Source organism: Megalobrama amblycephala, linkage group LG1 (assembly GCF_018812025.1).
Source record: "Megalobrama amblycephala isolate DHTTF-2021 linkage group LG1, ASM1881202v1, whole genome shotgun sequence".
Lineage (NCBI taxonomy): Eukaryota > Metazoa > Chordata > Actinopteri > Cypriniformes > Xenocyprididae > Megalobrama > Megalobrama amblycephala.
In genome coordinates this window covers 39645311-39670446 of record NC_063044.1, presented here as the reverse complement: position 1 = coordinate 39670446, position 25136 = coordinate 39645311, and the positions used below count along the sequence as shown (strand labels likewise).

Here is a 25136-nt window from a genome sequence, read left to right as displayed (position 1 = left end):
TTGTTTAGAAGCAAAAGAACTGGGAAATGTCTTTGTGTTTAGTTCCAGGCCCTGTCGGTCGCTTGAGCTTTACAGAGATTTTGGACACATCTCTGAGAGTGAGCTGGGAGGAACCTGTGGATAAGAATGGCATCATTACTGGTGAGTGACTTTTCTGCTGCTTTTATTGATGTGATACTAAAAAAAGATATTTCATGATAATCAAGCAAAACACTTACATTTTGCGACAGTAAGTTTGAATGAATTTGTTTGCCGCAGAATCTGCAAAACTCAGTTTTGGGAATGAGTTGTTCATTAAATTTGTCTTTCCTTATAAATGAAATCTAATCTGCCACCCTCTGTTTAAATGTAGCTGAACGTTGCATTAGACAAAGCAGGTGAGCCCGTAAAGGAGCTCAATTTTCATTTGGCAACTCTTTAGTGTTCGTATAGCTTTATTAATGGATACGCTTCTATTTAACACTTCATTGAGTTTTTGCACAAAGGCAATTATGGCATCGTTGTTTGCGTTCAGTTGGCAGAAACAATTTTTGCTCCCTGTTGCACAGCTGTAAAGGATGCTTTTGTGATTGTATGTGTTTGTCTCTGCATGACTCTGTGTGTGAGCGCTGATGCATGTGTTTTAGCATTCCAGGAGTGCTATTTATCCATATTGTGCTTGAACCATTACCACTGGGAAAGTAAAGCGCAGACAGATCAAAATAAAAAAAAAATGTTAACTGCAATCAAAAGACCCGTAAGCATGAGTTGACCTTCAAGCATAAAACAAGAACATGAGCGTGAATCTCACAAAATCTGATCAAAACGATTGGAGGTCATATTTTACCCCAAAATCAAGAAAGAAAAAAGAAATTTTTAGGACTGTTAATATTTTTTGCATTGTGACATTATTTTAGAGAATTAAGCGAATTCGGTTATCATTTCTGTAAAGCAAAAATAAATCTAATGAAAGTAATCCAAAAATGTCATTTTAAATGTATATTTTTTATACACTACCATTCAAAAGTTTGTGGTTGGTAAGATTTTTATTTGGCAAGGATGCATTAAATTGATCAAAAGTGACAGTAAAGACATTTATAGTGTTACAGTTTCCAACATTGACGGTAATAACGAATATTTCTACAAGATATATCAGTCTGGTCAGTCCGCCCTCCGTCGCGATTCGAGTCAACTCCAAACCGTACCGTGCAATCAGATTCGTTTATCTCAGTGACGCAAACAGCGTCACTCTAGTGCGGCGAAAGTCCCTTCAATATCAACAAAGATTGCGCACAGGAGACCCGAGAGTTTGTTCTATTCAGCTGTGAATTCAGTTTTAAATGACCAAAAACACATTAATTATGTACTTTTCACTGTTGACTCTCTTGTCGCTTTGCTAACGTCATATCCGCCCTTCTCTGATTGGTTTACTCCGCTTCCTGTTTGCTCGGATTTGCTCCGCCCTAGAAATCGAATTGATTCAATGGCCGACCAGACTCATCCGCTGGTACAGTGGTGAGGCTAGATTTTCCAGGCAACAAGTATGGTAACCCATACTCAGAATTTGTCCTCTGTCAAGGAAACCTCAGTCATTATCCTGCCGGTATTGAGAATCAAACCCGCAACCTTCGGGTTACCAGACTCTCTGACCTTTAGGCCACGACCGCCCCCAGTTCTCTATTAAGACGAGTCTGACAAAAAATGACTGGTTTGAAGTCAATAGAGTCAGCAAAGTCAGTTTTGAGAAAAATCAAGTTAAAGTTTTCTGAAGGTTCCAAAAATCAAAATCATCTAACAAACATAATACCACCAAATTTGGCACAAACAAAGTCAAAATATGTGTTGAACTTTTTTCCCATGATACCGCAATGCACCACACGGGGTGTTTTGACCCCGCGACCATGAACCATGGTTACATTCGAACCTGAGATGTTTTGTGACCAATTGCATCATGCTAAAATTCGAATTTATCCTTTGAATGAGATATTGACTGTGTTAATAGGGTGGGATCATTTTCTCTGTTCCTCACAAAGAGATATTGTATAACTTCAGAAGATTTGGAATGCAACACAAGTCATTTTTAATAAGTTTATACTATTTTTTTTTTTTTTTTATAATAATAAATACATGTGACTAGTTTTTTCTGCTTGTTACAAGTTTTATGTTGTGGAGAGGTGGGTAGGTTTAGGGTAGGAGTGGGGTTAAGTGCTTAAAATATATATATATATCAAAGTGTGTATATATATATATATATATATATATATATATATATAATTTTTACAAATGCATGTAAATAATTGATCTGATCTGACACGACACATGAGGCAAGCTATTGAATAAAGCCGTTTTGATGCCTTGGGAGTGAGTAGAATATTTCTACAGTGTTCAAAATTTACTGAACCTTTAAATATGAAAATAATGTTACAAATCCAAATCAGTCCTAAAATATCAGGGTTTATTTCCTGTATGCCAAATATATATTTTTTTTCTTTTTTGCCATGAAATTTGACCAAGACAACATTTTTCATGAGAGTCACTGGTAAAGTCACAATAATGCGGAGAAAGAATTAGATCTGGACTAATGAGGCAGCGGTAGATTGATACTGGACATAGATTAAGCCAAGTGAGTTGCGGAACGGCTCTGGATGCTGATTGAAAGAATGGAGACCAATGAGATCAGACATACATTAGACTAAATAGCTCCTGTCTATATCAATGTACACAGCATTGTTGCTCTTTGAATGTTGCCTATGCCTGTTCACCAGCGGGCTCTCCAAGCGCAAAGCTTGATTTATGAGCACCTCAATGGAAAAGGACATTCAGCGATTGGAAACAGTGCTGACTCTGGGAGAAAATACTTCCAATAAACAGCAAATTACATAGGATCTCTGCTGGCTATTAGTCTCAGTTAGATGCAGGTTAGGGGGCAGGGCCCAGGGTCTAGACAACTCACTACAGCAGTTCCTCATTTCACCCACCTTGTTTGTTAAAGAGAGATTGTTTATTTCAAGTTCAAGACCTCAGAAAAATTCCTCCTACTCTGGCGAGTTGTCATCCCAGATTGGACTTGGACGAGAGGCCTCAAATTGGCCCGTTCCCACGGGTTTTTTAGCCATAAAGTGTGTATAACTCAAAAGACTTCTTGAGTTTCAATGAAAGTGACGGTGTTTTGCAGGTTACCTGGTATCCTGGGAGGTGCAGGGGAAGAACCAGTCACGGGTGGCGCGCACCTTGGCCAACACCACACTGGACTACAAGGTCACCGGCCTGACATCCCTCACCACATACACCCTGGAAGTGGCAGCTATGACCGAGGCCGGAGTTGGAACTGTAACTTCCTCCACCATTTCGTCGGGAGTGCCACCAGGTCTTTCGTAGCTTTTGAACATAAAAAATAAAAGCTGTATTACAGGAGCTACTCTTCCTTATTTATGAATGCATATTTTACACAAACAATATAAGAATGAATGATGATCTTTTGAGCCGGCCTTTTCTGCTCAGAAACTGAAAAGTTGTTGCTCATGCACTGTCATAAATCAAATGTGGCACTGAAGGAGAAATTTTCATTTGAACCAGCTTTAAGGCAGACTTTCTCTCGTTCACAGAAAGAAGGCAAATGCTGAATTGGCTGAACGCCAAGCCAAAACCATAATGCCTGCTGATAAATTGCATATTGTGAGACATTAGGGAAACCGACGTCTACACATCTCAGTGGGGATTTTGGGCAGATGCGAGACTATCGTCTGTTATTTGATTTAATTCCAGTGTAATTTCATCAAAGGTTTCTCGACCCAAATGAGACTTTTTATCTCTGCACTTCAAAAGAATCACAAATCTCTCTCTTTTTTTGACTAAGTCCCTTGTGCAACATGGATCTACACACTGTTATTAAAAATATTCTGGTCATGATTTAGAAATGTTTGGTGTTGTGTTTATTGATTGTTGTGATGTGTGGATGTTGTTTAGAAGTGACTTTTAACTTTTTTATTTAATCTTTTTATTTGTCTATATTTCGTCTTTATTTGCTTTTTGGGTTTTTGCCTTTAACACAGAACTTCCTGGGCCTCCATCAAATCTGGTTATTTCCAAGATCAGTTCACGATCTGCTACGCTGAAGTTCCGTCCAGGGGATGATGGGAAGACGACTATCTCCAAGTGGATTGTTGAAGGGCAGGTGAGTCATATTTCAGTTCTTCTTTATCTGATCATTATCCGCCTACCAACACGAGCTGGCCTGAAGCTGTACATCCTCACAGTGCTCCCTGATGAGTCTTCACCAGCAAATAAAAACATTTTACATGATAATGAAACATCCCTGCAGTGTTGAGCAAAGTACTTAGGATGATTTGTGTAGGCTTTGTCTCCTAATCCTAGCAATGTACTTTTCAGCTATTTTGACAGCTTGACAGATAGAATAGAATAGAATAGAATAGAATAGAATAGAATAGAATAGAATAGGTGGACAGTGGAGAAAAAAACATCTGCGCTATTTTTATTTGTCTGTCAGTATTCACCGAATAACATTTTTTGGTGGTTGTATCGTATCTCAGAAAAATGAAAAGGAAGGAATCAATCAATCAATCAGTCAGTTCTTGAGGATCAAGGTGGGACAGCGGAGAAAAAAATATCTGTTTTATAATTTCTCAAAAAAAAAAAAAAAGATAAAATAAAATAAAATAAACAAGTTAAATTCTTGAGGATTCGAGGTGGGACAGTGGAGAAAAAAATATCTGCACTGTTTTTATTTGTTAGTCAATGTACACTGAACAACATGTTTGATTATTGTATCAGCTCTTACAAAAAAAGACAAAATTCATTAAATCAATACAAAAAATAAATAAGCAGATTATGAAGAGTTCTTTAGGATTCAGTGAAGCAAAAAATATCTCTGTTATTTTTATTTAATTTTTTTATTTAATTTTTTGTCCATCAGTGTACACCAAATAACATTTTTAGCTGTTGTATTATAACTCACAAAAAAATTAAAGAAGTTAATGAATGAATCAATCAATTAATTAGCCAAGTTCTTTAGGATTCAAGGTGGGACAGTTGAGCAAAAAATATCTGCTATTTTTATTTGTCAGTCAATATACACTGAACAACATTTTTGGTTGTTGTATAAATTGTATAAAAAAAAATAAATAAATAAGATTATCAAGTCTTTCAGGATTGAGGGTGAGAAAGTAAATAAAAAATTCTGTGTTATTTTTATTTGTCAGCCAGTGTACACATTTTTTAATACATTTTTTTTAGAATAACATTTTTGACTATTGTACACTGCCCGGCCAAAAAAAAAAAAAGTTGTTGTTTGGCTTTGAATAGACAAACACTTAAGAATCTATCAATGGATCATTATTACAGTGATTATTATTTTTTTCTAGCATGTTATATGTTTGGCAACGGTTCTATTAACCATAAAAGATGGAGTATGTAGCTTTTCATTTCTTAAACAACCATGTATTAAGATGTATCATGGCCATATTCCAGGATGGCAATGTCAAGATTCATCAGGCTCAAATTGTGAAAGAATTGTTGGGAGAGAACATGAAGAATTATTTTCACACATGAATTGGCACAGACCTTAACCTCATTGAAAGTTTTTGGGATGTGCTGGAGGAGACTTTACAGAGTGCTCACCTCTTGCATTGTCAATACAAGATCTTAACCAAAAAATGATGCAATAAATAAATGTTGTGATGTTATTTCCATCAATTTTTGGTCAAGATCTTGTATTGACAATGCAAGAGGTGAGCACTCTGTAAAGTCTCCTCCAGCACATCCCAAAAACTTTCAGTGAATTTAAGGTCTGGACTCAGATGTGCCAATTCATGTGTGAAAATGATTCTTCATGCTCTCTGAACCATTCTTTCACAATTTTAACCCTGTTGAATCTTGACATTGTCATCCTGGAATATGGCCATGATGTGTTTTCCTAATGGTTGTTTAAGAAATGAAAAGCTACACACTCCATCTTTAAGGGTTAAAAGAACCGTTGCCAAACATATAACATGCTAGAAAAATAATAATTACTGTAATAATGATCCATTCATAGATTCTTGAGTATTTGCCCATTCAAATCCAAACAGTGACTTTTTTACTTTTTTTTTTTGGCCGGGCAGTGTATCTTGTCTCACAAAAAATAAAATAAAATAAATTTAAACATTTAAAATTAAAAATTGAAAATGAAAAAAAAAGAGATATTGAAAAATGTAAAAAGATCACATTAAAATCTCACTTTGATTCGAACGATTTGCTAATTAGCTCATTATTTATTATGCATAAGGTTACGGCGTGCACATTCAGTAGTGTGTAAGGGTTCAAACCTGCATCCAGCTGTCATCGCAGGGTTTTAAAAACAGCCAGCATGCAGACTTATCACACATACTCAATTAATTTCTACTCAGCACTTCCATTTCAACCTGAATAACAGCAAGTTCCAGTTGTGATTGCCCTCCACGGCTCAGAGATGTATTGAGAGTGCATCCTCGCCCTTTCCACATCGCCTGCGACTTTAGCAAAAGTGATGACAGATTGAATCACATGACTGACTCCTAATTTGTAATCGACGTCAACTCTCTGAACTTGACGGCGCCGGCCCAGAGCTTGCAAAAAGAAGCCTTGGCTTTTCATGTGGTGGTACTTGAATTCCGGAGTTGATTGAGGCCGGGCTATCTGCCGCTGCAGAAATCTGTCACAGAGCGAGAGAGAGGCCCTGCATACACACCAGCTATGAAATACAACAGCGGTCTCCAGCATAAGGTGCCACGCGTCTAACATCTATCACGTTGGCATAAATGCTTACCGCATACAGTACACTCCACTGGTCATAGTAAATCTTCCTGAGTGCTATGAGCTTTGATTGGTTTAGACTTGGCTCGCACAATGTGTTTGAAATGGGGCAGTGGCTGGCACTGTCCTGGACTCAATTGAAAAAGCTTTAACCTGCTCCGCTCTGCCTTCCTGCTGAAGGCACGTTCACTACAAAACACTCTAAGAGCCTTTGGCCTGTGATGTGCCGGGTATAATGAAGTGCAGTGTGTGGATTTTTCTCCTCCTTTCATTAACTTCACTACTTGGACTCTGCATTTGACAAATGCTGAGAGATACCTTTCGCAAAATGGCTCTTTTCGGATGTTTGGAAATGCCATGGCAGATTAATGTCTAGGTAGTCTCATGTAGCCAGACTATTGCCATAAAGGTTGGTCCACTTTTTATTCTGGACAAGAACCACCCATCTGACTGATACATAAAATTGCTAACTGCTTTTTTTAGGATGGAAATCATAGATTTTGTAGTGCTTTTTGTAGCAGCCCTGGAAATTGTCAACATGACTTTTTGTCCTGGTGATAAATGAGTGGATGATGAAACCTGTTCCTTTGATATGGAGCTTTTAGTTTTGAGAAAACTCTTGCAAAATTCACCAGATGACCCATAGGATTTTCTAAAAAAAAAAAAAAAAAATCTATTTATAGAGCTTTCAAAGTTAATCTACTAACTTAAAATATTTATTAAATATGTTTAATGCAGTAAGTTTTTAAACACTTCTTTTGAATGATATTTATTGTGGAAAAGAAAATATTGAAAATCTTAATCTTCAGATTATTACTCCTCTGTCATTTCTCTATTAGTAAATAGGAAAAAATGACACAATAACAATGACAATCTAAAAAACAATTATTTGATTTTGTGAACAAAAAAATAAAACAGCCGAGTTCTTGAGGTTTCAAAGTGAGACATTTATGCAAAATTACAGTGCAAAAACATTTACACTGCTTTCATTTGTCAGTCAACGTACACTGAACAACGAAAATGCTGTCATGTTTATAATTTCACTCTTAATATTTGTCTCACAGTATGAATGGGTCTGCATCAGTGAAAATGATACAGATGCCTTCATATTTTAAGGGTACATAACAATCTCATGTCAATCTTGACTACCTGTAGAGTAGTATAGCATCCTTCATATCGCCAAAGAGTCTTTGGTTTCATCAGATTTATAAAAGACAGATACGCTGTACCGAGTCTTTCTGAAAACAGCCGAGCTCCTGGAGGCGTGCCGTGGGCGAAGCTAAAGAGTCACGAGCATGCGCAGCTTTTGTGTAGCGAAGCTATCAATGGTCAGGCAAACAAATGTATTTAAACACACACAATACACCACCGCATTATCCCTTGATAGCTTTTGATTCATTATATGTATGTGCTGTTTACATTATATGCACTTATTGCCAACAAAACAGACATCTGAAGCAGTTTTACTCACCACCTGCCATTCTGACTCATGACTGGAATCTTTTATCACTGCGTCTGCTCCATCTTTCAGTTTCAAACAATCTGTAAATCCAGCGTCGAACTGGGTCTTGTTTATAAAACCATAAGCGCTGATCCTGGGGGCTTGAGCAGCTACGGAAAACACAAGATATTCTCCATTCAGTTTAACTAATAAAAAAGTGACTGCAACTTTCAGACACGACTTTATCCTTATTTTGATAGTTAATTTAAGGCAGTTTCTATGGTTATTTTAATAACAAATATCGAGAGCGCATCAATGTAATGCGTGAGCACAAATCTCTCAGCTCCACTTAACGCTGGTTCTTTGGGAAGCAAGGTTATCTTTCCCTCACAACCAAAAACACACTTCTTTGGTGACATTGTTGATTTTGTGGTCTAAAAACAAAGTGATAAATCTTTCTCGAGCAAGTCCTGTGCAGCACTGCTGACGACTTCCGTAACCCAAACTAAGCACGTTGATGGGCGTGCTCTTGCTCTCTCTCTTGCTCTGGTTAATGTGTGTGCACACTCTTCCTTTATTATGTAATACAGGGCCATACTCGAAAAAAGTCTGTGAGAAATCTGAAGATTATTTTTGGCACAGAAATACTCCGTTATACGTCCAACTCGTTTTTTGAAACAAGTTTAGCATGAGAATCCAACTCTTTAACAGTGTAAATAAGTCAGAATGCATGAAATAGCATTACACCCCCCCCTTTAATATATCCCTCACAGAGGGTTCATCATTTTTAGGGGTCGTTTGTTGGTATTGTTGCCACAGACTGTAACAGCAGGGCTCTCTGTCTTCAGGTGGGCAGTATCGGAGATGAGGAAGAGTGGAAGGTGTTGTACGAGAAAGAGAACGACCCTGAAGCTCAGTTGCTGGAGGTGCCCAATCTCACACCGTTCACACACTACAGGTCAGTGTTGTTTCTGTACAAACAAACATTAGCTGCATTATGACAGCAATTGCTATATTAGCAGCATTTTCATTTGCTTTAACCTTAATAAATACACATTTTAAGTGAGCCTAATCAAATTAAGACATGTAGATTACTCCAATTAGAGTTGCATTAACGAAGACAAGTATACACCCTAATCACATTATGATTCTGTGCCTGCATAAACAAATCGAACGGTTCACAGTTCAAGTCAGAACACTATGGCAATGTTTTCCGTTCTGTATTTATGCCTGTGATCTTGTTATTTTCTGCTTCTTTCCCTGAGGATGCCTTTAATTCATTCCTTTCTTCTTTCTTGTTCTTTCTGATCTTGACATCTTTGTAATATTTGTCTTATGCTGAAAAAAGTCAATTGAACTGAGATTTGCTACAGAACTGCTGAGACATAGTATGTGCATGAAATCTATTTACACACAGAAAACACTTATTTTATGCATGGACTTCAGAATTCACCACACACTGAAAGTTCTGCGAGTGACAGTCGCATTTGAATGATCATTCTGTGTGTGTGTATGGAATACAACACAGTGAAAAATCACCCCAAAACTTGATAACCAGAGCTACAATATAGCATTTGGCATCTTGTGGATGTAAATAACAAACATGCAAGCCAACTGTTTAACCTAGTTCATGCTGTTGTTGCTGAAAGAAGTAATAATAGCCAATGATTTAATATTTATCAACTGTTCTTAGTAAACTGTGGAGCTAAAATAGTCTCAAAACTAATGTATTTACAAAATATGATTGACAAGCATAAGCCTGTTCACATTCACAAAACAGTTTATCTATTTGCAAACAGCATTTCACATTATCCTAATTCACATTAACAAAATATGATTTGCAAATACTCATAAAATAAGATTTACAAATGAAAAGCACAATTCTTAAATATACAGGTATGTTTCTACATGTACAAATTGATCTGTGTTTGCAAATAGTCACGTGTCGGAGAATCGTTATGGATTTGTGTGGGCCAATCTTGAGAACGGACATTCTCTTTAGCTAATCAGATGCGAGTTTTCAACCAGGCCAATCATAATAGTGTAAAAATATCCTTGTATAAGGCCTGTTAACTTAACAAATAAATAATAATTAATTCTTAAAGAAATATTTTAAAAAATCACAGCACTTATGTTGTGAGAGCATTAAAGCCTGTATTATTTGGGACGCTTACATAGACAAACTATTTAAAAAAGAGCTATTCAGTCTTTTATGTGTAATCAGATTGTCATTCCAATAATATAAAGCTGCTGCTGTTATCTAAACGGGTTTAATGTCTGACTTCATCCGTTTGTTTCAGATAGCTTGAATCATTTCTGAGCTTCATGATGAACTGCTTGCCTCCGTGTTTTTCTCTACCCCGCAATTTATGTCACATCTTATGGATGTTGCTGCAGCCTCTCCATTTGTTCTGCCCGCTGATAAACTTTGATTTCATGGTAATTGGTGCAATTATAAAGTGAATTGCAGACACAGGCCCACACAGGTCTCTTTACAAACTCTACAGCCATCTATTTTCCCACTGGGAAGTGTTGCCAGTGTTGAGTTGAGTTAAGTTTTAACAATGCGATCGATTAACTTATTGGTTACAGGTTCCGAATGCGGCAGGTGAATATCGTGGGCCCGAGTCCAGTGAGCATGCCATCCCGTGTAATTCAAACCCTGCAGGCTCCTCCGGACATGGCTCCCAGCAGCGTGACTGTACGCACGGCCAGTGAGACCAGCTTGTGGCTACGCTGGGTGGTAAGTAACATTGTGGTTAAAAATCTGGGCTTGTAACTGAAAGGTTGTAGGTTTAGACTCCGCAAGAGAGAATTTATCACAATTTGATAAGCTACAGTATCATATGGAAACAATGATGATACTATGGAAGCTTGTTTCTACCACGGAATAAAAAATAAAAAGGTAATTGCGACGTTTTGTCTCACAATTCTGACTTTATTTCTCGCAATTCCAAGTTTATAACTCACAATTATGACTTTTTCTCAGAATTGTAAGATATAAACTCGCAATTGCGCAATTTTCAGTTACACCGAAGGCATCACCATCTTTGCCAAAATGGCTTGATACTTCAAAGAATTCATGATGTCCTTCATACAGTCAAGATTTCCATTTCCTGCAACAGCAAAGAGCCCCCATAGACTGGAGCACCTCCATGTTTGACCATGGAGATGGTGTTCTTCTGCTCATAAGATTTGCATCTTTGCCGATTGCCAATCTTGACCAAGAAGAACATAAAAGGCTGACTTTAAAGGTCCCGTTCTTTGTGATCCCATGTTTCAAACTTTAGTTAGTGTGTAATGTTGTTGTTAGAGTATAAATAAAATCTGTAAAATTTTAAAGCTCAAAGTTCAATGCCAAGCGAGATATTTTATTTAACAGAAGTCGCCTACGTCGAACGGCCAGTTTGGACTACATCCCTCTACTTCCTTCTTTAATGACGTCACTAAAACAGTTTTTTGACTAACCTCCGCCCACAGGAATACACAAGAGTTGCGTTTGTAGAGTGTGTTTGTCGCCATGTCGTCGAAACGCTGTTATTTTCATCCCGCAGTCCAATCACCGGGTCTGATTCCGGCTCAAATTGATAGGGTAAAATTAAAGACATGTTTACAATAACACTGAGCGCGTGCATCTCCACGTTATGGTAAGAGGCGTGACCTTTCCGGGCAAGGAGCGCTAAGCTGCTGTCGAATCACAACACAGGAACCGCTGGCACAATCAGACCTCGTTACGTATTTCTGAAGGAGGGACTTCATAGAACAAGGAAGTCATCAGCCCGATTTTATGACAGTGGAAACAGCGGTATACAGATAAGTAAATTATGTGAAAAATACTGTGTTTTTTTACACGCGAAACATGAACATGTTATATTGCACACTATAAACACAATCGAAGCTTCAAAAAACCACGAAAAACGGGACCTTTAATATGCTTATATTCATTTGGATATACCTGTGGAAGAATGTTTTATGGAGGGATGTGACCAAACTGGAGCTTTTTGGACCCATGGATCAGCGCAACGTCTGGTGCAAAAAAGGCAAATCTTTTGAGTGGTGGTCCAGTCTTCTTATGGGGGTTCTTTTCTGCTGCAAGAAGTAGAAATCTTGACTGTATGAAGGTCATCATGAATTCTTTGAAGTATCAAACCATTTTGGCAAAGATGAATGGGCCAAGATTGCAGTAGAGAAGTGACAGAAGCTTCTAAGCACTTATTGGAGGTTATAAAGAAAAAAAGATTCTGCACAAAATTTGACTTTTGACACGTATGTTTAGAGCCAGTTAGATTTTTTTTTTTTTTTCATCAACTTTACATTCTCTGAATCACTCAAATGTGTATTGATAAACTTTGTATAATAGTTTATTGATGCCTTTGATTAATTGTTTTCATAAAATTTTGTTCTCAGCACCAAAATGTTTTGCAGGTTAAGGGGGTTGAATAATTTTGATTGCAACTGTACATGACTACGGCGTTTTGTGGGCCTCAAAATGCACACTTCTGAAAACATTTTCCAAAGTGAAAGTTTTTGAAAACGATACCATTATCATCTCTGTGTAAACTACAAAAAACACAAATTTGTAAAAGCGGTGACGTCACAGTGTATTTAGTCGTTTTTGCGGATCCGCGTGAACAGGGATCGTTTTAACAAAGTTGCCATCTGTATGTGAAAAATGCAAAGGAAAAACTTTGCTATTTTTAGTATATTACTGTCATGTAATCGTACCCTGATGTGTATAATTCAGCAGTTTCATATCTGCACTGAGAAATACACTCCTAAAAAAAATTAAAAGAACACTTTTTTAATCAGAGAATAGCATCAAGTCAGTTAAACTTCTTGTATATTGATCTGGTCAGTTCAGTAGCAGAGGCATTTGTTAATCAGTTTCAGCTGCTTTGGTGTTAATGAAATTAACAACAGGTGCACCAGATGGGCAACAATTAGACGACCCCCAAAACAGGAATGGTTTTGCAGGTGGAGGCCACTGACATTTTTTTCCCTACTCATCTTTTCTGACTAATTTTCACTAGTTTTGCATTTGGCTTGGGTTAATGTCACTACTGGTAGCATGAGGCAATACCTGGACCCTACAGAGGTTGCACAGGCAGTCCAACTCCTCCAGGATGGCACATCAATATGTGCCATTGCCAGAAGTTTTGCTCTGTCCCCCAGCACAGTCTCAAGAGCATGGAGGAGATTCCAGGAGACAGGCAGTTACTCTAGGAGAGCTGGACAGGGCCGTAGAAGGTCCTTAACCCATCAGCAGGACCGGTATCTGCTCCTTTGTGCAAGGAGGAACAGGATGAGCACTGCCAGAGCCCTACAAAATGACCTCCAGCAGGCCACTGGTGTGAATGTCTCTGACCAAACAATCATAAACAGACTTCATGAGGGTGGCCTGAGGGCCCGACATCCTTTCGTGGGCCCTGTGCTCACTGCCCGGCACCCTGGAGCTCGATTGGCATTTGCCATTGAACACCCGAATTGGCAGGTCCGCCACTGGCACCCTGTGCTTTTCACAGATGAGAGCAGGTTCACCCTGAGCACATGTGACAGACGTGAAATGGTCTGAAGAAGCCGTGGAGAACGTTATGCTGCCTGTAACATCGTTCAGCATGACCGGTTTGGTGGTGGGTCAGTGATGGTCTGGGGAGGCATATCCATGGAGGGACGCACAGACCTCTACAGGCTAGACAATCGCACCCTGACTGCCATTAGGTATCGGGATGAAATCCTTGGACCCATTGTCAGACCCTACGCTGGTGCAGTGAGTCTTGGGTTCCTCCTGGTGCACAACAATGCCCGGCCTCATGTGGGTGAGAGTATGTAGGCAGTTCCTGGAGGATGAAGAAATTGATACCACTGAATGGCCCCCACACTCACCTGACCTAAATCCAATAGAACACCTCTGGGACATTATGTTTCGGTCCATTCAATGCCGCCAGGTTGCACCTCAGACTCTCCAGGAGCTCAGTGATGCCCTGGTCCAGATCTGGGAGGAAATACCACAGGACACCATACGTTGTCTCATTAGGAGCATGCCTCGATGTTGTCAGGCATGCATACAAGCATGTGGGGGCCATACAAACTACTGAGTAACATTTTGAGTTGCTGCAATGAAATTTCAGCAAAATGGACTAGACTGCTGCATCATTTTTTTCACTTGGATTTTCGAGGTGTCTTTGAATTGAGTCCTCTATTGATTGATAATTTTCATTTCCATCAAACGATGTGGCATCCTTTTGTTCCTAACATATCAGTATAGATATCCAGCATGATATTTTTCCCCATTGAGATCTGATGTGTTTTCAAAGTGTTCCTTTATTTTTTTTGAGCAGTATATAAAGTAAGCCAAGTACATTATATTCAGTTGACTTGATTCAATAATTTAGTGCCTTGATTCATTTTTTTCTTTTGCAGAGGTTAGAATGGCAAAAACAGGGTCAAGGAAGCTATTACATTGTAACTTTCACTCCTGGTGTTCTGACAGGCTGTCATTATCTTGTATCACACATGAATTCAGGCTAGGTTGTTGAAAGCAGGGTGTTTTTAGACATCTATCGATTTTCACCTGATATAAAGACTGCTGACATATGAGAGCTAGTTCCTAAATTGAGTTTCTCAAATTGAAGCTCTTTACCTGTCAAATTAAAAGCACATGAGAGCTGATGTTTTGCCAGTTTGTGACATCTCACTTACCTTTTGGCACCCACTCAAAATCGTTCAGTTAATTTTTTTTTTTTTTTTTTTAGGCGCGTAAATGATGAAGCAATATTAAATATGCATATTAAATATAAATATGAGATTTATAGGAGCATGTATATTTAATTGGGTTAGGCTGAGCTCAGTGTGCTTGCATTAGCAATGTTCAGGACTCTGCTGAGACTGCGTGTTATAGAGGCCACACTGTTTATTTTTACACAGCTTTTTTCACCGTTTTTGTCTGATGAAAAAGTTCTATATTTTATCATATTCTTTATATTTAGTTCATTTCACCCTGATGGAAAAGGTATATAATTTTAGTCAAGGAAAATAATTTTTTAATTGTCTTCGGTGTCACATGATCCTTCAGAAATTATTCTAATATGATCATTTGATGCTTTTTATTATTATCTTGTTTTATATTGTTGAAAACAGTTACACTGTTTTGTTCTTAGGATTATTTGGTGAATAGACAGTTCAAAAGAACAGGATTTATTTAAATTAAAAATCTTTTTTAACATTTTAAATGTCTTTACTGTCACCTTTTATCAGTTTTATACATCCTTGCTGAATAAATATATTAATTTCTTACAAAAAAAAAAATATCACTGACCCCAAACCTTTGAATGGTAGTGTAAAATACCATTAACATAACAACATAAACATTTAATAGTTTAAATATTTATGAATATATAAAAGATTTGTTGCTATAACCAAACTATGTCACGTGAAAACTGTGCATTCACTTCAGTAAGTGCCAAATGTTGTATCATTATAGTTGATTAATCTTAACTTAAATACAGCGGTTCGGTACTAAGATTGAATTATTTAAATAATTTCTTTCTAGATTTTTCTTCTGCAAGACATTGTTAGTTCATTATTAATATCTTACAGTGCTAGATTTTTCTTGTCTTTAATAGTCCACTGTATGTATTCATTAAAATCGTGATTTTTTTTTCTCATCTTCATTACTGATCATGAAATCAAAACACCCTTTGTCAAGGAACATCTCCGTGAGTAATCCTGTTGACTTATCCTGATAGTCTGATGTTTCCCCGGCAGCCACTGCCAGAGACCGAGTACAACGGAAACCCGGAGAGCGTGGGCTACAGGGTCAGAGTGTTGCGAGCAGACCTGCGGGGTGAGGCCAGCATACGATTGGTGAATGACAGGCTGGAGAGGGAGATCACCCTGGAGGGCCTGGAGGAGTGGACCGAGTACCAGCTGCAGATCCAGGCCTTTAATTCCATAGGCCCCGGACCCTGGAGTGAGACCGTGAAGGGTCGTACACGGGAGTCAGGTGAGGACACCCAGTTTGGGCACAAATGTGACTGATACCCGTCGGATACAGAGACTTATTTGCCACTGTGATGCATCTTGAAATTTTCTCTCTCAGGATAATCATATTCTCAAATGCAAACATGCGGTTGGCAAATTGAATTTTATTTCCTTTATGTGATCACATAACAGCCCCTCACAACACCCTCAATCTGTCTGGCTCGAGAACTGCTCTGAATGCATGCCTACACTGCAAATAAGAAGCAAGGTGATTGGCTGCCTGGTGTCGCTACTTATCTTTACCGTTGCTTTCTGCAAGATACACGCAAGAGAGATTTATGGCCCCAAATGGCTGCAGTGGAAACTCTTAAAATCTGATATTTAAAGGTGAAGTGTGTAATTTCTGTGTCACTGATAATATCAAACTGAATTGCAAATATGTTTATATTTTTTGAAAACAACGAGAATGATGTTTACACATGCAAAAGTCTTCACACAATGATATTGCAATAGTTTTGTGGGTTGATAGGGTGTTCTGGGTAGTTGCTAGCCCAAGTCTAAAGGAATTAGTACTTTTATTGAGCAAGGAGACATTATATTGATCAAAAAAGTGACAGTAAAGACATTTATAATGTCACAAAAGGGTAACAACTTTAGTTTAGGGTCCAATTCTCACTATTACTACATGCATATTACTATTATATTGTCTGTTTATTAATACTTAAAAGGCACATATTAATTCTACATCCCTTAATCCTACCCAATATCTAAACGTAACAACTACCTTACTAACTATTAATAAGCAGTAATTAGAAGTTTATTGGGGCAAAAGACGTAGTTAATAGTTAGTTGATAGTAAGAATTGGACCCTAAACTAAAGTGTGACCTACAAAAGATTTATATTTCAAATAAATGCTGTTCTTTTGAACTTTCTATTCATCAAAGAACCCTGAAAGAAATACATTCCATTGATTGGTTGATCTGGTTATCTCACCCCAAACGTATCCATTTGGTCAAGTAATGAATGAATAAGTCAGTGCTGTTAGTTGTGCCACTCAAACATATTGCAATTCCATTTCGTACCACTAGTGGTTCAGAAATTGCACACTTCAGCATTAATAGTCATTTGGAAAGCTGCGCTTGGATGACCGTAATCAGAAAATGAAGTTTGTGTGCACGGGGAGTCATTATGTATTTGTGTGGCTAGCAGCCCACATGTAGGGAAGTTCTGGGCTGGCCATACTGCATGATATGTGGCCTGGTGCTGAAGGTTTGTCAGTCTTTCAGGGTCTGTTCACTGTCTCCTCATGCTCACACTCTTGTTTGCTGCTCACACGCTAATGCTGTTTGCTGTCTTTCCTCCCCATGACATTGGACAGGTGACTAATCCACGTGAGTTTACTCAGTACTCGGGCTGTGTGTTAAGGCACTGTGCGATAAGGGAGTGTGATTTGTCTTTGTCTGTTTGTGCAGTGCCATCGGGGGCTCCGGAAAATGTGACGGCAGAGGCCATGAGCTCCAGTCGCATCCTGGTAACCTGGGGCCCTGTTCCTGAGCACGAGCAGAACGGAAACATCCTCGGATACAAGGTGGTTACTTGTGAGAATAGCTCTCTGTTGTTGTTTGGGTTTTTTTACACTCTTTGTGATTTTACACAAATAATAAAAATGACCTCCGACTGATGTCAAGTAGTGCGCTGAGGTACTCTGAAACAACGTCTGCTGAAGGAGCCCTTGGCTCAGTATAATAAGTGTCTCAGAAGTGAATAAAGGTTTTTTCTCATGTATGATTGACCCCTTAAACCATGTTCTGTATGATGAAATGACATGCAAGATTTGATGTTTTTCCTCTTGAGAAGAGGAGGCATTGTTTTTATTCTTCATTGAAAGCCAACATTTCCTATAATAACTACTCTTTGCAGCTCTACTACCCTTGAAATGTATTTCTGTGTGTATATATATATATATATATATATATATATATATATATATATATATATATATATATATACATATATATATATATATATATACATATATATATACAGTACAGTCCAAAAGTTTGGAACCACTAAGATTTTTAATGTTTTTAAAAGAAGTTTCGTCTGCTCACCAAGGCTACATTTATTTAATTAAAAATACAGTAAAAACAGTAATATTGTGAAATATTATTACAATTTAAAATAACTGTTTTCTATTTGAATATATTTCACAAAGTAATTTATTCCTGTGATGGCAAAGCTGAATTTTCAGCATCATTACTCCAGTCTTCAGTGTCACATGATCCTTCAGAAATCATTCTAATATGCTGATCTGCAGCTCAAGAAACATTTAATGTGTACAATTGTACAAAATATTTGTGTACAATATTTTTTTTCAGGATTATTTGATGAGTAGAAAGTTCAAAAGAACAGTGTTTATCTGAAATCTAATCTTTTGTAACATTATAAATGTCTTTACTGCCACTTTTGATTGATTTAATGCATCCTTGCTGAATAAAAGTATTCATTTCTTTAATTTCTTTTCAAAAAAAATAAAAATAAAAATTCTTACTGACCCCAAACTTTTGAAGGGTAGTGTATAATGCTACAGAAGCTTTGTATTTCAGATAAATGCTGTTCTTTTGAACTTTCTATTCATCAAGGAATCCTGAAAAAAAAAAAAGTACACAACTGTTTTCAACATTGAAAATAATCATAAATGTTTATTGAGCAGCAGATCAGCATATTAGAATGATTTCTGAAGGATCATGTGACACTGAAGACTGGAGTAATGATGCTGAAAATTCAGCTTTGCATCACAGGAATAAATTACTTTGTCAAATATATTTAAATAGTACACAGTTATTTTAAATTGTAATAATATTTCACAATATTACTGTTTTTTACTGTATTTTTAATTAAATAAATGTAGCCTTGGTGAGCAGACGAAAACATTAAAAACATTAAAAATCTTAGTGGTTCCAAACTTTTGGACTGTACTGTATATATACATTTATTATTCAAATTTTGGTATAACCCCTTTAACTTTTTATGCATTTTATGTCATATAATACCATCATAATATGTTTTTTTTCCTCCTATAAAGCATGTTCCAGTAGCATTTTAATTTCATTTCAAGTAATGAACTTGGTCATTCATGCATTCATTGAAAGTCTGACCCTTGCAGAAAGATAAATATTTGCAGTTAGATGAGTTGATGTGTACCCATATGTTCAGAAAAGCTTCTCTGGTTTAAAGTCAACAGTAATTAAGACAGGAGGCTTTATGGGAGGACCCAGAGGAACTAACTTTACGCCATTCTGCCTTACTAACAGCTATCCCTGTGTGTTTCCATTTAATGTGATCTTAAATTAAAGTCAGTCACAATCACAAAAGCACACAACAGTGGCGTGAGCTGTAAACATGCTTAATATACTTATTCTTCCAGGTTCTCTACAAAGAGAAAGACTCAGATTCGGAGGCACAGGTGAACGTGGTTAAAGGGAATCTGACACAGTCTGTCTTGCTGAGGAACCTGCGTAAATATGTCCAGTACGAAATCCAAGTTTTGGCTTTTACACGAATCGGAGATGGGCAACTCAGCAGCCCTGCAGTCCTGGAGAGGACCAAGGATGATGGTGGGCATATTTTCATATAATTTGATGACCTTATAGGGCACTTAATGGAATACTTCTCCAAAAAATATTGCCATTATTTCTGTGGAATACAAAGTATTTTTAATGCAGTTCATACAACAACAGTACATAGTAAAAAAAAAAAAAAACAAAAAAACAACACCAGGAAAGCATCTTATACATATTGTCAACAACTTTTGTGAAATATTCCAAGCATTTTTATGCCACGAAGACTTTATGTGAGGAACAAATTGAAGTATAAATCCTTATTCAGCACTGCTGTGACCGGATCATTGATTCAGTGAGTTCAGCTTGAGAACCAAATCAGTGAGTGAATCATTATTTTTTTGACTCTGTTCCTTTCAGTGAACCTGTTGATCTAGTTCACAAATTGAACTGATTCATTCACAAATCTAAATTTAACTGTCAATGTCGTGATTATAGACTTCTATTTTGTAATTCTGTTCTATTAGTTCCTGTTTTGCCTATTCTGTTTAGTTACTGTTTCATTGGTTAATGATTATCTTCTTGTTAGAGTCTGATTACTAATGTTTTACACCTGTCAGTCATTGTGTTGTGTTCAGTTCTCTGTCGGTTCTCGTCTATGTAGTATGTGGTTTTGTATTTCCCCCATGTTTATTATTAAAGTCCGCTTTATTCATCATGTTGTCATCTTGCGCTATCAGGCACAGACTGGTACAGCCAATAGTTCTCAGGAATTTACTGGGGAAGACGATTAGCAGTAAATAATGACTTAAATTTGGTTTGTTCCTCATATAAACTGTTTTGTGGCCTCAGAAGATTTATGTATGGTATATTACTTAAGGTGTTTTTCAAATTTGGTTAGCTAAAATGGCACTTAACTGTCATCGTTCTAAAAAGATCCATCTTAAGATTAATCAAAATGTCTCCTTTTTTGTTTCAAGGAAGAAAGAAACTCATATGGGTTTAAAACAGCATGAGATGAATAATGATTGAATTTTCATTTTTGAGCGAACTCTCCCTTTAATGCTGTAACTCTGTTTTACGTGTACCCTCCTTGACCAAGCAGTGTAAGTTTATGAGCTGTCATGAATAATGGCCATTTGCTCTGCACACGAGAAGTGTACAGATTGATGTGGCCTTGGATTTTATAGAATAAAAAAGATAAAATGCCATTTGGGCTTTTTCAGCTCTTTCAGACACTTTTTTTGAAGGTCTTCTGTAGCTTTTGATGCTTCACTTGTTTGGTATACATTCTGTGCCTTTGCATTCACTTAAATTGATTCGGACACTGTCGTTTAACTCTTTTCCCCGCTATACAGGCCATTAAATATCCCACTGAAATGTTTTTTTTTTTTTTGTTTGTTTTTTTTTTTTTTTAAAGATTAGATTTGGTATAGAGGTACATTTACAGTACAACACCATGAAAACTCTGTCGGTGAGGATGGCCTCCAAATGTCTACTTTATGGACTTCAACTTAAATAGACTTTGAAGGGTTGGCTGAATTTGAGGAATGAAAGCTTTCTGAAGAGAGGTATTATAGTTTGCTATCTATTATAACAGTGATTCACTCTGGTCAGGATTACAGATAGATAACAGTTGGAACTAATGCACTCTTATATGATTGCTATACAGCCAACAGGGCCATAAGGGACAGAGCAGAAATGTGTTTTGGGGAAACAGCACAAATAAGGCCCCCCTCAAGGTTGTTCCAGAGAAACAATTCCCTTATGCAGTTTACCAAGAGATTTGTTAGACAAAGCAATACAGTGTGCACATGTGAGGTGCACACTGTGTAATTTATTTCTAGTTGTTAAAGTTGATTTAATTCATTCGAGGATGTTATACTTGGAAACTTAATAATAAATACAAACCATCTACCATCAGTTCTTTACTTAGAAATTATTTTTGTTATCTATGTATCTCAATGGAAAAGGAAGCATAATTTATGTTATTGAACTAGATTGTAACCGCATATTCAAGACTAAGGGCCCTATCATACACCCGGCGCAATGAGGCACCAGGCGCAACTCAATTGTTTTTTGCTAGTCTCAGCACGACGCAGTTATCATCTTCATGACCTGCGCCATGTTGTTTAAATAGCAAATGCACTTGCACGCATCTGTTCGCCAATGGGCGTGCTGGTCTGAAAACGAGGTGTGTTCGGGCACATTGTTGGCGTGTTGCTATTTTGAGGCAACTGAAAACTACTGCACCATTTGACCAACAAAAACCTGGTCTAAAGACAATGGTGAATTATGGCGTAGTATTTTATTATTTTTGTAACACTTTACAATAAGGTTCATTAGTTAACATTAGTTAACTACATTAGTTAACATGAACTAATAATGAACTGCACTTCTACAGCATTTATTAATCTTTGTTAATGTTCATTTCAACATTAACTAATACAACATTAAAATCTTGTTAACATTAGTTAATGCACTGTGAACTAACATGAACAGACAAAGAACAACTGTATTTTCATTAACTAATGTTAACAAAGATTAGTAAATACAGTAACAAATGTATGTACAGCCGATAATCAGCTGTTGCTGATGTGTACCAATCCAGTTTCGACACCTATCGTAGCGGGCCATTTAAATTCCCACACTTTCAGCATCTCTTCTATTGCTTTGCTGCTCGCAATTCAAACTCCCTCCTCCAACCCCAACTCCACCTAACCGAACCTGTAATCTTATCTAACTTGTTCTTTTCTGTACACAGTTCACTATTTTGAACATTTTCTAGAATGTATTTTGCATTTTCTACAAACTCATGTAATTATGAACTGTAATTATGCATGCTTATATTGGATCTGTTCTGTACCCCAGGGGGGTTTTTACTTGCTGCTCTCCCCACTCTGTCCAAGCATGGCTGCATGGACAGGCGTGGGGAGTTTTGCCCAGAACAGAACCATACACACCAACACAAACTGTATGCTATAATGTAATAAATTATATACTTGACGAAGTGGTCCTGACTGAATTGTATTCAAACTGACTCGTCAGGTCGAGGGTGTCTATATTCCACCATGTAAATAGCAATCCGCCATGGTGCAAGTGCAACTGGCTTTTAAAGGGAATGGGAGATGAGACCCTAAATTGGTTTATTGCACATTACGCCCAAAACAAACCCATTACTCATTAAGAGACTAGGTACATCCCTTTTGGACCATGTGCCTGGCCAACCATTTTTTCCATTGTTAAACTTACAAAAGTGGATTTGGACACGCCCTAAGTGCACCTGCGCCATGCGCTTCAGACCATACGCTTAGATCGTAAAAATAGGGCCCTAAGACTAAGGAAAGTCAAATGTAATCAAAATGAAAAACCCAGACGGGCCTACAACTAATCTGAATATTGTGACAGACATCTGTATCTTATTTTGATTGAACTTCCACCAGTTTTCTTACAAAAAAATGTTATTAATCTGAATCAAACATACAATTCTTTGAAACCACATTTGCTAAATCAAAAGTCTGGTCAAGATTGGTAAAAATGTTTGATTAAACTCTCCTTCCTGTGTGTCCTCTGTTTAACGTCCTACAAAACTTGACTCAACAAATTGGTCAATTAATTGTAAAATATTTAACAACTTCTTTGAGTAGTGGCAGCTCCTGGCATACGCAATATAGACAGTGGCCTGGTGTAGCTTGTGGTGCTGTTTGTGATGACAGTTCTCAGAATTGCACTACATATTCACAGATTCTGTGTAGATTTGCGACATTGTGTCTGTTCTCGGATTCTCTTGAGGCCCCTTCCTGCAATTATGTAAATATCTCTGGTCCAGACATGTAAATATAATCACAGGTTCAAATTTAGGGCTGCGCAATTTATTGTGATTAAAGCGCATGCATTTTGGCAAAGGCTGCGATTATTTTATGCGCAGCTTGTCGGAGCTGTACGGCTCTGTGAACATTAGTAAATGCTTCTCAATCTGAAAGCCAGAGGGCGCTCTCACACAGAAACTCCAAATATGCCCTGCCGCAGAAGTAGATAACACGAGTCATATCGTTACTAAGCCACACTTGTGTCACATTGTGCAGTTTTGAGCAGTTTAACTTGCCTCACAAACCAAAAATGTTATCACAAGTGTGGACGTCATGGGGATAGCAGTAGAAGCCTTTTACCCTGGCTTGTGAGAGGCATTTAAAGAAGCCCACTATGTGATATACAGGGGTCAGCCCTTAATCCAGCCGGCTACAGAGTCACATTAATGGAGTCTGCACGCCCGCGGTCAGCACTGTGCTGCTCTCTGAATAAGAGATAACAGGTCTCTTTTAAACGTGGCTGTAAATGGAGCTCCCCCTCGACAGACGTGGAGAGCGCGGGCCATTTCACTGCCGCACTTTTATGATGGAAGCGCAGGACCCGGGCAGCATGTCCCCCCGTCTGTGATCACTCGACCTTGGCAGCAATTATCTGTGTGTTTGCCTTTTAAATTCCCCTCCAGAACAGACCTCATTAAGGACTAATGGTACAGCACCATTTTAGCCAGGCCCGGATGGTGTAGGCAAGGGTTTGATGATGCTACAGGCCGTCCACCCTGTTTGGAGTGGATTTGAGTGATTGTCCTGGCTTTTGTTTGCCTAAACCTAATATCCTGTAATTGGATTTAATCAAAGACTTATCAGCAAACCAGGCAGCAAATTGGACAGATCTTTTTTTTCTTTTCTTTTTTTTTTTTTTTTTGTACTGTGATTAGATTAGCTTTAAAGTCATTAATGTTCACATGTCTCTGAAAAGATTGGCAGGAAAGTGTTTATTAGTGACCCGCTAAAAGAAGTAATTAATAAACTGATTTTCTAATTGTAGATGCAGAATAAATGCACTCAAGTCATGAGTCGTGCATCATAAGTAGCTACCCCTCTTGTGCGTGTAATCTCCATATAAGCCTAGTGGCACATGGAGGGCTGATAGCAGGATGATGAATGCGAGCAATACATTGGTAAGAGAAAGAGGCATCTTGGGAAAAGCACTCTCTACTGTAAGAGCTTCTTCTTGTGGACATGTGTCCCCACGGTCCCACACGCTATGACTGCAAAAAGCAATACAAATCAAATCGCTGTCAGATGTGTTAGATTTATAAGTTCCTTAATGTCCAGGAAATGAAACATAGAATCCGCCTAACCGACCACATCGACTGGGGGAATCCAGAGAGAAATAAAGAAGCAGTCGAGGGACGGCACAAACGTTGATTGTGTTTGTTCCACATTTGTACAGCACGGAGATTCTCGTACAGCAGCAATGGTGTGTTTGCAGTGCCATTTCCTGCGTGTGTGTGTACCTCAGGCCCACCACCGTTATTGGATTCCCTCCATGTTATCTGTCGCTCCACAGGTGTCCT

At 37.8% G+C, this 25136-nt stretch overlaps 1 protein-coding gene across 2 annotated transcripts in view; it reads left to right on the top strand.

Annotated features, from left to right (window-relative positions):
- The window catches only part of sdk1a (sidekick cell adhesion molecule 1a), a 355129-nt gene that overhangs the window by 285488 nt on the left and 44505 nt on the right, over positions 1-25136 (top strand). For both annotated transcript variants that reach the window (XM_048192576.1, XM_048192584.1), the window contains exons 20-27: positions 43-141; positions 3155-3346; positions 4032-4153; positions 9058-9167; positions 10802-10952; positions 15974-16211; positions 17663-17778; positions 19618-19807. In XM_048192576.1, the coding sequence (XP_048048533.1) occupies positions 43-141; positions 3155-3346; positions 4032-4153; positions 9058-9167; positions 10802-10952; positions 15974-16211; positions 17663-17778; positions 19618-19807 (1218 nt within the window). The remainder of the gene's footprint in view (positions 1-42; positions 142-3154; positions 3347-4031; positions 4154-9057; positions 9168-10801; positions 10953-15973; positions 16212-17662; positions 17779-19617; positions 19808-25136) is intronic.